Source organism: Myotis lucifugus, unplaced genomic scaffold (assembly GCF_000147115.1).
Source record: "Myotis lucifugus unplaced genomic scaffold, Myoluc2.0 scaffold_103, whole genome shotgun sequence".
NCBI classification, from domain to species: Eukaryota; Metazoa; Chordata; class Mammalia; order Chiroptera; family Vespertilionidae; genus Myotis; species Myotis lucifugus.
In genome coordinates this window covers 1,559,496-1,573,335 of record NW_005871151.1, presented here as the reverse complement: position 1 = coordinate 1,573,335, position 13,840 = coordinate 1,559,496, and the positions used below count along the sequence as shown (strand labels likewise).

At 50.2% G+C, this 13,840-nt stretch overlaps 1 protein-coding gene across 1 annotated transcript in view; it reads right to left on the bottom strand.

Moving 5' to 3' along the window:
* LARGE1 (LARGE xylosyl- and glucuronyltransferase 1) overlaps window positions 1–13,840 on the bottom strand; it is a 305,112-nt gene that overhangs the window by 214,804 nt on the left and 76,468 nt on the right. Inside the window, 1 exon segment of the mRNA XM_023757230.1 lies at window positions 9,794–10,095. Within this exon segment, the coding sequence (XP_023612998.1) occupies window positions 9,794–10,095 (302 nt within the window).

The window sequence follows — 13,840 nt, the reverse complement described above, 5'->3', positions numbered from 1 at the left end:
AGGTGAAGAAAGAGGGACCCAGAGCAGTTAAGTACCTTATCCGAGGTCCCATGGCTCAGCCGGTTGGTGACAAATGGGTAGAGTTCAGAATCCCACACTACCCTGCTTCAGTAAAGCACACACGTAACGATTAAAATAAAATAAAAAGTATCACTAATGGGGCACTTAATATCCTCTTACAAACTTCCAGGGCACCTTTCCTCCCTTGGGAAACTACGGACAGGATTTTATTTGCTCAAAATACTGGATTATGGACCCAAAAGACACAATTATTTCAACCTCGTAGAAATCAGGAGACACCTGTTAACGGCAGGGGAAGCCAAAGCCATGCCGGGACTTGGCAAGGGGCAGGCGAATGGCAGGGGCAACAGGGCCCAGTGTGGGGACAAGATGGGCCAAACCTCCAGGGGTGACCCTGAGTGCCTCTTCCAGAGTCAAGGCCCAATAAATGAGCCAGAAGTGAATGCCCATCCGGCCTCCTCCATCCTGCACATTCCTGGCCTGCTTTACGATGGGTCTGCTGTGTCAGGAAGAATAGCATGACCTGGGGAAGTGGAAACCCAAGCGTTTCTGGGAAAGCACGTGAATGGGTGAGACGATCTGGGGTCAACAGAAGTTTCATGGGTTAGGCAGACCCATGTTCAGGCAAATGTGTTGTCCAAATACCGCCTGATACTGATCCACCGCGGTAGCTGCATGCTCCGCTCCTGCCTACGGGGCCTCTGGGTGGCTGGCCAGACCCCAAAATTTGACACACATTCGAAAACATTCGCTCGTTCTGCAGATGAGGACTGAGCACCTACTGTGCGCCAGGCTCAATGGTGGGAGCTGAGGGCACAGCAGTGAGCAAACGACTCCATCCTGCCACCACCACGGGAGCTGGCATTCTCATTGGGCGACACAGAAAACAGACAAATAGGCAGGGTGTCCCCCAAACTGTATACACACTTTAAAGCTGATGGCTCCATTGATGTTCCTTTCTTTTCAGAGTGAATCCGCTGGAATTAATAATTATTCAGAGTGTGTATACATTTTTGGGATACCCGTATAAATAATTAAAATATATAGAATGCTGGATGAAAATGAAGCAAGGGATAAAGGACGTGTGTGGGTGGCGAGGAGGGCCCTGATGTTAAAGTGGGGTTGCTTGGGCAGCTATCACTTTAAGGGGACAGGGGAACAAACACGTAAAGTAAATGAGGAAATGAGCCTGTAGGGATCCAGGCTGCATGCTCCAGGCAGCGGACAGAGCAAGGGAGCCGGCGTGCGTCAGGACCACGGGGGAGCCGGGCTGCCTGGGAGAGAGGCAGTGAGGAGGACGGTGAGCTGAGACCAGAGGGGGCACAGGGGGCTGACCCTTTGCGCTCACTGTCATTTGTAAGAACTTGCCTTTCCCAGTGTGTGAGGAGAGAAGCCACGGGAGGGCTCAGGGCTGAGAAATGGCCTGATCTGGCTTTTCTTTCCAAAGGCTCTCTCAAGATGCCAGTGGAGAACAGGTTTTCTGTGTGTGCGTGTGTGCATGGGTGGGGGCAGGGGAGCAAGCGAGGAAGCAGAGAGAACAGTCCAGAAGCTACTGCCATGAGCCAGGTGTGGTGGGCGCTGCCCAAATGCCCCTTCCATAGGTACGTGCTGCGCGGGTTGCTCAGAGTGCTGTCCCCATGCAGCTGCGAGCGGTCACACCTCCGGGAATTGCCAGGAGGTCAGCCCCTTCCTGGGGTGACCACATCCTGTAAATCTCACAGCATCCTCGGTGCCGGCCCCATGGACACGCCTCCATGGACAGTCCACACGGGAAACTCCATCTCGGGTGCTTCACACACAGCACAGCAAGCAGGAGGTGTGCAGGTCAGGGAGGCAGTGGAGGAGGGGAGACAGGCCCAGGTAACATATTCTTTCAAAATCCTCTGTGATCAGTTTGTAGTCCGCTTCTGCAGTGAAAGAAGCTATCATAGATTAAGATTTACAGCCTGTGGCGAGGATGTGGAGAAACTGGATCCCCGTGCACTGCAGCTGAGAGTATAAAATGGTGCAGCCGCGATGGAAAAGGGTATGGTGGTTCCCAGAAAAATTAAAAAAATAGAATTACCATATAATCGAGAAATCCCGCATCTGGAGAGAGATATGTCTCCAAAAGAACTGAAAGCAGCCCAGCCAGTGTGGCCCAGTGGTTGAGCATCAACCTATGAATCAAGAGGTCATAGTTCAATTCCCGGTCAGGGCATGTGCCCAGGTTGCGAGCTCGATCCCCAGTGTGGGGCAAACAGAAGGCAGCTGATCAATGATTCTCTCTCATCATTGATGTTTCTCTCTCTTTCTCCCTCTCCCTTCCTCTCTGGAATCAATAAAAATACATACAAAAGAACTGAAAGCAGGATCTCAAATAGATATTTGCACACCCAGGTTCATAGCGGCACTATCCAGGATGGCTAAGAGATGAAAGCAAACCAAGTGGCCATCGTCAGATGAAGAAATAAACAAAATGTGGTGCATACACACACACACACACACACACACACACACACACACACAATGGAGTAATATTCTTCCTTAAAAAGGGAAGAAAATCCTGTCACATGCTAGAGCATGTATGAACATTGAGGACATTACACAAAGTAAAATAAGCCAGCCACAAAAGGACAAATGCTGAATGATCCATCCCACTTATACGAGGTACCTAAAGTTCACGAATTCACAGACAGCAGATGGTGGTTTCCAGGGACTGGGGCGAGGGAAAGAGTTGTTTAATGGGTGCAGACTTTCTGTTTTGCAAGATGAAAAAGTTCTGAAGGTCTGTCCTACAACAACATGCGCACAATCAGCACGGCTTGAGCTGTGCACTTAAAAATGATTAAGAGGGTAAACTTCATGTTACGTGGTTTCACTGTTTCATTGTTCCACAATCAAAAACCAAAAAAGATTCCCAATGTGGACCTGTGCTTTTTAGCTATGTGGCCTCGGCAAGCCTAAACCTTCCCATTGATGAAATTAGGGAGGTGAAAATGCTTCCATGAGCTAACATATGTAAAGTGCAGTGTCTAACACCTAACCCACAGCGCATGAAAGCAAATGTGGTTGGGATCATCACCACCCACAGCCCGCCCCACCTCCCATGGCACTCCTGCTCTGAGCCAGCTGGAGGACTAGCTGAGCCTCCTTATTTCTGTAATGTGCCCTCAGGTGAGGATGCCCTGGTGCATCCCCGTCTTGGAAGATGTAATACCACCTGGTGGAACCTCAGCTTCCTCGCCTATAAACAAGGGGTAATAATATGCCAACGTCCAGGGCTGTTGGGCAGAGAGAGATGATTCATGTAGAGGGCTTAGAGCCGGGCACCCTGTAAGTAGTAGATATGTATCAGCTGCCACTATTATTATTAACTAGAGCAGCGGTTCTCAACCTGTGGGTCTCGACCCCTTTGGGTTAACCCCAGATTTCTGACCTCAAATCCAATGTGCTCTCCTCGGTGTAGCATCACAGACCCCCAACACCTGCCTCCCGTGGACCTCATTCCTCCCCGTTCCAACGCTGGACCACCCCCTAAATAAAAGACTCGCCCCTATTTATCTACAAGGTGAGCCTCTAGAGCAGCAGTTCTCAACTTGTGGGTTGTGACCCCTTGGGGGGTCGAACGACCCTTTCACAGGGGTTGCCTAAGACCATCGGAAAACACATATATAATTACATATTGTTTTTGTGATTAATCATTATGCTTTAATTATGCTCAATTTGTAACAATGTGAAATTTGGGGTCACCACAACATGAGGAACTGTATTAAAGGGTTGCGGCATTAGGAAGGTTGAGAACCACTGAACTAGAGGCTCGGTGCACAAAATTCGTGCCCTGGGGGTGGACGGGGAGTCTCTCATCCCAGATTTCGAGAGGGGGCAGGACAGGCCAAGGGACCCCACAGTGCATGATCAGGGCTGGGGAGGGACGCGGGAGGGCTCGGGGCATATCCAACCCGTTTCACTCAGTCCCGATTGGCCGGACCCGAGCAGCAAGCTAATCTACCGGTCAGAGTATCTGTCCCCTGGTGGTCAGTGCACATCATAGTGAGCAATTGAGCAGCCTTAGCATATCATTAGCATATTATGCTTTGATTGGTTGAATGGACGACCAGACATATTAGGCTTTTAGTATATAGGATTATTATTATAAACGAGTTTATAGTATGAGAAGGCTCTACATTCAAGGCATGGAGCCTTAAATGTTCTCAAAAGTCAGGCCTCAGTTTCTCCCTTCTGCTCTCACTCCCACCCGCTTCAAGGAAGAACTGGGACAGTCTCTCCCACACTGTTGAAAGGAGGGCATTAAAATTTGCCCAGTTCCCTCTGCTCTGTCCAATGCGGGTGCTGCCTTTACCGGCTTCACATATGAGGGGGCAGGAGGCACGGAATGAAGAGATGAGCCACCAAATCAGGGAGACAAAGACAACTAGGGAAAATGAGGACAGAACTCTTCTTGTTCTTCATTTCAGCTTCGGCTTCTTTGTTTTTGTTGTCGGTACCTCCTCAAAAATTAATTTTCTAAGAGAACGCACTATCTGGAGCAGATCAAGGCAGGCCTGTTCAGGTGGCTCAGACAGGAGGCTGCTGGAGACGGGCCCTTGCTACGCTCATGGTGTGCCAGCCAGCCTCCAAGGCTGTCCTCACGGCTCCTGGCCAGCTGGTACCCACGGCCTGTGGGAACTCTCCTGCACTCTCAGGGCTGATGGGTGGAGCCAGCAGAACTGGACAGGAGCAGAGGTACATACCGCCCAAGGCTAGGTCAGCAAAGAGACTGTGGCTCCTGCCTTGCTCCGCGGAATCGCTTACCGGGAAAATTAGCTGCTGTGTTAAGAGAACACTCAGGCAGTTCAGTGGAGGACCCTCGAGGAGTCCCACGGAACTGCGGCCCAGCCAGGCCCGTGTGCCATCCTGGAAGCGCAGCCTCCAGCCCCAAGCAAGCCCACAGGTGACCGCAGCCCCAGCGGGTATCTTCACTGCCACCTCCTGTGAGATCTAAAGTCCCAACCCTGTACACTGCTCCCAGATTGCTCATTTTCAGAAGCTGCACGAGATAATAAACGCTTATTGTTTAAGCCGTTAGGTGTTGGAGATAACACGCTATGAAGCAATAAATAACTATTAGACTCAGGGAAGGCACCTCAGAGGTGACGGGAGCCAGGACTCCCTGAAAATTGCCGCCTAAGAAATCTTACGAGGCTCCTCCATCTACAACAGTCCCTAATGCCAGGGCTGACATTTAGGGAAGATATTTTAGTGGATCTACATCCTCGAAGGAGCCCCAGAGGCGACGCATGAAGCGAATGAAATGCGAGTTCACAAGCTATGCCAGTGTCTTCCAATAGTCACGTGGTACACGGGAAGATTGGAGGCACACACCCCTCCACTGCTAGGATCTATACTAATAAAAGGGTAATATGAAAATTGGTCAGGACTCCCTCACAGTAACGACCAAACAGCAGGCTGCGTGGGGTGACAAGGCCAGCAGGAGGGTTAGTGAGGGACGACCAAATGCCTGAACTGCAGGCTGCATGGGGCAACCAGGCCTGCAGGGGGGTTAGTGAGGGATGACCAAATGACTGCACAGCAGGTTGCGTGAGGTGACCAGACCGGCAGAGGGGTTAGTGAGGGATGACCAAACACCTGAACAGCAGGCTGCATGGGGTGACAAGGCTGGCGGGGAAGTGGGGGCAGTAAGGGGCAACCAGGCTGGCGGGGGAGGGCAGTTAGGGGCAACCAGGCCGGCAGGGGGAGCAGTTAGGGGTGATCAGGCTGGCAGGCAGAGGAGGTTAGGGGTGATCAGGCTGGCGGGGGGGGGCAGTTAGGGGCGATCAGGCAGGCAGGCAGGTGAGCAGTTAGGAGACAGCGGTCTCGGATTGTGAGAGGGATGTCCAACTTCCAGTTTAGGTCCGAAACCGTCCCACTCCCCGGGATTGGGCACAAACCAGCAGTTGGACATCTCCCGAGGGTTCCCGGATTGGAGAGGGTGCAGGCTGGGTTGAGGGGATCCCCACCCCCCACCCCCTGTGCACAAATTTCATGCACCAGGCCTCTAGTATTATATAAAAATCCTGGAAGACAGAGTAAAAATAGGAAATAGATCAAACAGCTCAAAATACTGCGGGTTAGTTAGGGGCTCAGTAAACGCAGGTGAGAGGTGACAAGTGTTATAAGCGTAATGCCTAAAGGCAAATGGTAGCTAACACATGCAGCCACAATCTGGAAGGCAATTTAAAACCACCCAACTTCTTTCAAAGGAACAGACACATCCTCGCTTAGACCCACTGAGAAATGAGAACCCTTGTGAGGTGGCTAAGACCCCCAATGTGAAAGCAGACCCCCATATCGTTAACTGGTCACCCGGAAGGAAGCCTTCTGAGACGAGGCACCTGCCAGACAAGAACCGGGGCTCTGAGGCTGAGGTAAGGGTGGGTCCCAGGAGCGATCAGGCACAGAGCATGTAATACTGTGGTTCACAGCACGGATTCTGGAAGCACACAGCTTAGATATAATGCCAGCTCCACCTCTTCCTGGCAGTGTGACTTGAAATAATTATTTCACCTTTAGCTTTCTAATCTTTAAAAGTTAGGAAGTATGTTGTGGGGACGAAATGAGAGATGTTATGCAAGTGTCGTGTCTGGTAACATTTAGCAGTGTCTGGTAGACGTTAGTGTGTATTACTAGAACACTGCTACCAAGAAATAAAGTTCAAAGCACAGAGAACAGGAAAGAGAGATCCCTCCTTAAAGGTGGTCTGACATCAGACAGTACCATTCGCCTAACCTTCCATAACAACCATGTCAATTGTTGCTGCTGAACATATGTTTAGACATCCCTCCCACTGAGAGATGGGGTGTGTGTTTCTACCCCCTGGAAACTGGGTGGGCTTTTGTGCATGTTTCAACACGACCAGCAGAGCAGACACTATGTGACTTCTGAGCCAGGTCATAAAGTGCCTCGATCTGGCTTGCTCGCTGGAGTACTTGTACTTCAGCTGCCAGGAAAGCAGCCAACTGCCCTGTAGCTGCCATGTTGTGAGGAAGCCCAACTAGCCCCTGCAGAAAGACCACAGGGAGAGGCCAGAGTCTCCAACAGGAAAAAGCAGCGATGCCAGGCCAGCCAGCCCCCACTGCTCCAGGCCCGCACTATTCCAGCTCCAGCCACAAAATAAGGACATTAATATAAGGGCCCCCAACCAGAACCACTCAGCTAAGCAAAATTCCCAAGCCCTGGATCCACACAAACTACAAGAGGTAATAAAACCACAGGTGTCTGAAGCCACTACATTTTAGGGGATTTGCTAGGAAACTGGAATATCAATATCTGCCATAAGTATATATGACACTCATAAGGAGTTAGTTTCCCACCCACTACCTCATTTCGTCCTCACAATTGCACTTGGAAAACATATTCTCATTTTATAGTGATGAAGCAGACTCTACGGAGCACCCGGATTGTTCAAAGTCACATGACTAGTGAGTGGCAAAGCAAAGATTCCTGGTCAGGAACTCTGACTCCAGGTCCAGTGATTGTTCTGCTGCTCCATAGCTGATGCCTGAAGGAGACCAGAAATGCAAGAAACATATACATATCTGTACACACACAGGCACAAGGGAAGATCAAAGAGAATCATTCTGCTCCAAGTCTCAAGGCACAAAGACCAGCCCCTCTCGGGGGCAGCCCTGCCCTGACAGCAGAAATGCAGGGATCACACGGGCAGCTAGCTGCAAACCACATGATTAGGAAATGATGAGAGTCACAGGACCGGTGAGGGCCCCTGTTTCTATCATCAGATAATCTCAGCTGACAGCCTGGGCATCATTACAGAGGAGTTTTCAGAAACACTTGTCATTCTCTAAAGAAGTTTCAGACCAACAGGAGATGAGGGTGACGTCCCTGGTTACAGGGGCCTGCATCTGACAGCGTGTCAAGACTAGCTTCAGCCCTAGCGGTTTGGCTCAGTGGATAGAGCGTCAGCCTGTGGAGTGAAGGGTCCCAGGTTCGATTCCGGCCAAGGGCACATGCCTGGGTTGCGGGCTCAATTCCCAGTAGGGGGAGTGCAGGAGGCACAAATCAATGATTCTCTCTCATCATTGATGTTTCTATCTCTCTCTCCCTCTCCTTTCCTCTCTGAAATCAATAAAAATATATTAAAAAAATAAAAAGACTAGCTTCAGCACTTGTAACCACCACGGGTTAGATGAAGGGAGGCTTCTATTTTGACTCCATCGACTGACATTCTTGTTTGCCTCTATGGCTTTTTCACTAAAATTTATAGACACCAAGCCATGGAGACAGAGGACGTATTCTGCTGATGGGTATGAAGCCAGCATCTCAAGGTAAATGTATACCCAGAGGAGATTACTTTGGAATAAGGTGTCAGGAGATCAAGACTTTCAAACTCATCTATGAAGATCTGAACAGGACCAGGGGGGCTCATCACAGATAAATTTACCAAAAATCACGTTTTAAGTGTGTAAGAAGTAACATTACTGATTAACACAAGAAAGAGGAAAACAAATATAATCTAATTCTCAGGTGCAAGTCAAAAAACTAAAAAATAAATTATAGTAACAATCAGCAACCTCAAGGTCCAATTCCTAGATTCCTACATCACCTTTCAAAGAGCCCAGGGATAGAGAATCACATCATGCATGTGTGCCTTCAAGCAGTGAATTCCAAACAGTGTCCACAATCTCAGAATCATCGGAGTAGATTCTTTTAATACTCAGATTTTTGGGACCTACCCCCAAGGAACAATGACTCTGTGTCTGGAGACGTACACAGAACTTTAAACATTAAAGAATTTAAATTAAAAATGTGACTTAAACTTGATTTGCCTCTATTTTTGTCATTTTGCTCTTTCATAGAAATTTCTCTACATATATGTAGTACAGGCAGTTTTACTTTTCAGATTTAGTGGAGAGACATCTGAAGGTCAGAGAGGTTAGGTCACTTGCTCAAGTACTCTCAGCAGAAACCAGCAGAGCTGGGATATGAACTCGGGCTTCTGTGTGTCTCCAAAGCTCTTGCTCTTAACAGGGAAGCTCTAATTCCTGTCCATTGGGAACTAGAAGCAGCAGGAAATGAGTGAACGAGAGTGAACGCGTGTGTGTGTGTTCAGTACACAGTAAGCATGGTTGTATGAATGAGGGGGGGAGGGTGATAGGAAGAGGGTAAGTTTTCCAAATGTCTAGAGAGTTACTAAGAAATAAAGCATACCCTAAAAGGGGCAAAGTGATATGAAGCTATGAAAGTTCAAACCACTGCCTTCGATGAGCAGTAACTCTCTGCTTCTGAATTGTAGAAGCTGTTCCTGAAGTAAGAATGAGACCCGAGGGAGCTGCCCAACAGGGCCACCACCCCGGGTACACCACTCACACTGTAGTCTAAGTCAGTGGTTAACAACCGGTGGTCCGCGGACCACTGGTGGTCCGTGAGGTCCGAAAGGTTGGCGACCCCTGGTCTAAGTAACAGGGGTCCCCCGGATGACAACCGGGTGTATAAGCCTTGAGCAGGTCCAAATGAACTGCAAAGAAAGGGGAGCTGGCTTCCATCAGTTTGCCTTTTGATATCTTTGTAGTGTAGGCTTTCTTATCCCCTTTTTTCAGGTGGCAAAACTGAGGCTCAGAAGCTAACGGTTTGTCAGGCCAACAGCAGAGTTAGTGGCCATGTCAGATTCACACCCAGGTCTGAGTGAAGAGCGCCAGCCCTGTCCAGGCATCTAGGCCAGCATTTGCAAGGGGTGGGGGCAGTTGGGCCTTGGATGGTTCTAGGTGCTCTTTACCTCACACTTCTCCACGACTGGCTGCTGCCCACACTCGGAGCTGTTGCCCGCCACGATGCCAGCTCGAAGGTTCTCGCTGTCCCCAGTACCCTCTTCCATGGAGTAGGTCTTGGAGTGGTTGCCACGGCGATGGGCTGGGGCCCTGCCCTGGGCCAGGCTGAGCTGCCTGCGGAGGGCTCGGTTCTCCTCCTCCACCTCACGCACCCGCACCTCCAGGCTCTCGCGCTCCCGCTGGCCAGGGGCCGAGTACCGGGGACTGTGTGGCTGGGACTCCAGCGGAGACAGCGACACGGGCTTCCCATCTGTGGGTGCAGAAAGACCAGGAAAGAGTTAACCCAGAGTGAATCACACCCCAGCCCCTCCACGTACCCCAAACATGCATTACTACATCGCGAAGTTCTTCTCACAATCCCATTTACAAGGGAAAACAGATGGAAAGTGGGTTACAAATAAATGCATCCAGACGGAGCTGGGAACAAAGTTGAGAACAGAATGACTTATTACGGTGATAAAAACTAACATGCTGTTTCAAGAAGACAATCATAATATAATTTTTCCTAATTAAATGCACTGTCTTCTTTTCCTGACTTGACACGTTACTAGCTAGACACTCTTGTTATCAATAAAGCATTATGACTATGAAGGAGGAGGAAGAGTGGAGAAGGAGGAGAATGGGAAGAAAAAGGGAGGTGAGGAGTAGAAGGACGTGGAAGTAGGCAAAAAAGGAAGGGGGGGAGAAGAAATATGAATAATGATTAAGTTTATTTAGTTCTTCCTGGGTAAACTCCTATTCATCCTTCAAAACCCTATTTCAGAAGCATCACTTCCCAGGGGAAACTTTCAAACTGCAGGCAAAATATCCTTCAACATGTCCCCAAAGTATTTTGTACATAAGCACTATAAAAATATACCTGTCATATTGTATTTGGTAAATTATTTCATCAAATATTTTCTGTGAAGATTAGGAATTCAGTAAGGACAAAGACTGGGCCTTACTATACTATTTATCTTTGTGGTAACATTACCATAATATCCAATAAATGCTGGAAGGGTGGATGCATGACCCCGTGCCAAGAGTAAAATAATTAAGGTCAGCAAGGAAGCAGAAAGTAGGACTGTAATCAATCTCAAAGTTTTCCCAGAAAAACAGTTACCATTCCACGGAGTGCCAGCAACACTCCATTTAACAATCATACACAGAGACGATAAGTAAGGCTTTCAAAGCCACACAACCAGGGCGCAGTGATGTCAGAATGCGTAACCAGGTCTTCCTGATGCCGGAGCCTGTACATTCTCCACTTAAGTGCAGTTTCATAATAGGCTAGAGAGCCACGAATTAACAGTAACATTACGCCCGGCCTGTATGGCTCCGTGGTTGAGCACTGACCCATGAACCAAGAGGTCACCAGTTCGATTCCCAGTCAGGGCCCATGCTCAGGTTGTGGGAGCTTGATCCCCAATAGGGGGCTTGCAGGAGGCAGCCAATCACTGTTTCTCTCTCATGGATGTTGATGTTTCTATCTCTCTCTCCTTCTCCCAACCTCTATCTCTAAAAAAACAAACAAACAAAAAATAAAAAACATTAAAAAAACACATTATTAATGTAAAACCCTATCTCCCAAGGATACTTAGCAAAACACCCTGTGCACAGTAGGCTCAGTGCATGCCTACCACCCAGGAGCCCCAGCACAAGGCACAGGGAACGGTGTCGCTCCTCTGTGCCCACGCCCCTGAAATCCTGGACGCAGCTCCACCACGGCTGCCTCAGAGACTCCCCAGCAACCACCACGTCTCCAGCAATTACCCTCTCTCAGCCGCCTGCCAGAAAAACACTCCTCCTTTTTCATCCTTCGAGTTTTTCTTCTCCCTGTCCACGCCCCACTGAGCTTCCAAACTGTCCCAGGAAGTCAGTGTGACTCAGAAAACTTGAGGATCAAAGGAAGAGGCGAAGCTCAGCCTGCGGTTCCCGTGCTGCCTTCGGCATCGCCTGTGCCCAGGGCCTTTTGATGTACCTCGGGCCTTCACAAACACGGCTCCCTGTTTCCCTCCTAATCACCTCGGGGTTAAATCCTGGGTGCCCGCTCCTCTCCCATCCAGGCAGCAAATAGGACTCACGGAATGACACTGCCCGGGACCACAATCAAAGGCCAGGGCGAGTGTGTGGGGACGTGAAGCCACAGGTCAATGAGGGTTACACTGTCGCTGAGCTGGCCAATTATGAGCTGTGACCCAGGCTTTTGAAACCGGTCTCCCTGTTTGGTCAAATCAAATCAGTTCCACCGAGAATGAAAAAGAATAAGCAGCCAACAGCAATTGTGTTTTCTCAGCCGACATCCACCCTTGGGGCAGGGGTGGGAGAGGGGCCTCGAGCCTGGCAGTGGGCAGTGTGGCGCGTTGTGTGGTGCGGGCTGTGTGTCTGCGCCCAGCCAGGCAGTTCATGCTGAGGATGTCTTAGGTCATCATGGCCCAGGCAGGTGGCAATTGGTGACCTCATTACAGATGAGGACATTGAGACCCTAAAAGCCTAAGCCGTGTTCCCACAGTGGTGCAGCGTGATTAGATTCGAGGTGAGTGAGAGGTACAGGAGCCCTCGGGCACAAGGTCTTGGGGAACATTTTGGGCAGGAACCCAAGAATCTCTGGGAGCCCACAAAATGCACGACAAATGGGAACTGTGAGTGGGTTCTGCAGGGGTTACTAAAATTCTCCCAGTGTCAGTGTTCCCTTCTGTGAAATGGGAGCAGAAATGCTAACCTTACAAGGAGGACGAAAGGCTTAAGTAAGATCCCAAAATGCAAGCACCAAGCCCTGTCCCAGGGAGTCGCTCGGTATAAAGTAATTCCTCCAACTCCTTCCCAGTGCAGGTCCAGGTATCACAGGTAAGATGAGCTGATAATGATAAAGGTGGTAAATTTTCTGAACGCTGTGCTGTTCTGAGTGGTCTATGGGAGGAGCAGCCAGCAAACCAGGGCTTCCTCTGACACCGTCCTGCCTTCAGCCTGAGGTAGGTCTGAGTTCACCCAGGGCGACAGGGAAACTCAGGCAGGTTTCCCACGGGGCCTCATTGCCTCCCCTGCTCCTCTCCAGAAAGCCCATTTGACATGTTTATGGGAAGTACATTTCAATTCTTTGATTATCTATCCTATATAATAAAAGGCTAATATGCAAATAGACCGAACAACGGAACAAACGAACAACTGGTTGCTATGATGTGTGTTGACAATGATGGGGCGTGTGCGGAACAGGGCGGGTGTTGGCTGCAAAGGGATGGTGGAGCAGGTGAGCAGGGGCACCAGACCAAGGCAGGGTGCCGGTCACTGTCATCGGGGCAAGCCTCTGGTGGTTATTGAAAATTCTTTGCTTCCGCGTGCCACGGTCCTGCCCAGCACTTGCACCTGCTGCCGGTGCCAGACCAGCTTGCACCCACTGCCAGCGCCGGCCCTACTTGTACCCGGTGCCCGGCACCAGTCCCAATCACTCGGCACCATCAGCAGGTGTGAGCGGGGGCTGCAGGCCCTGATCGCCCCTGAGGGCTTCTCCACCTCCCCCTGCTCCTGAGAGGTGACTGGGGCAGCAGCAGCCGCTCACACCCACTGCTGGCGCCAGCCCCAATCGCTCCATGCCATCAGCGGGTGTGAGTGGGGCCAGTGCCATCAGCGCATGAGAGCGGTGGCAGTGGGAGCCGGGCTGCCAGCAGACAAAAGGACGGGGGGCTGTGGCGGGAGGGCTGGGTGGGGGTGCAGAAGATGGGCTGAAACCCGCCCCGGTGCCTACCACAGCCTCCTGGCCCACAGTTCCTTTCAAGGTGCACGAAATTGTGCACTGGGCTCCTAGTATCTACACTAATAAAAGAGAAATATGCAAATTTGTGTCACTCCACTACACCCACCAGCCGATCAGGATGAGTATGCAAATTAATCCAACAAAGATGGCGGTTAATTTGCATATGCAGGCACAGAGGGAAGACTGAAGACAGGGTAGAAGGAAGCCAAGTGCTGCAGAAGGGAGCGAGGCAGAGGACACGGGAGCGGAGCTGAGGGAGCAGAGA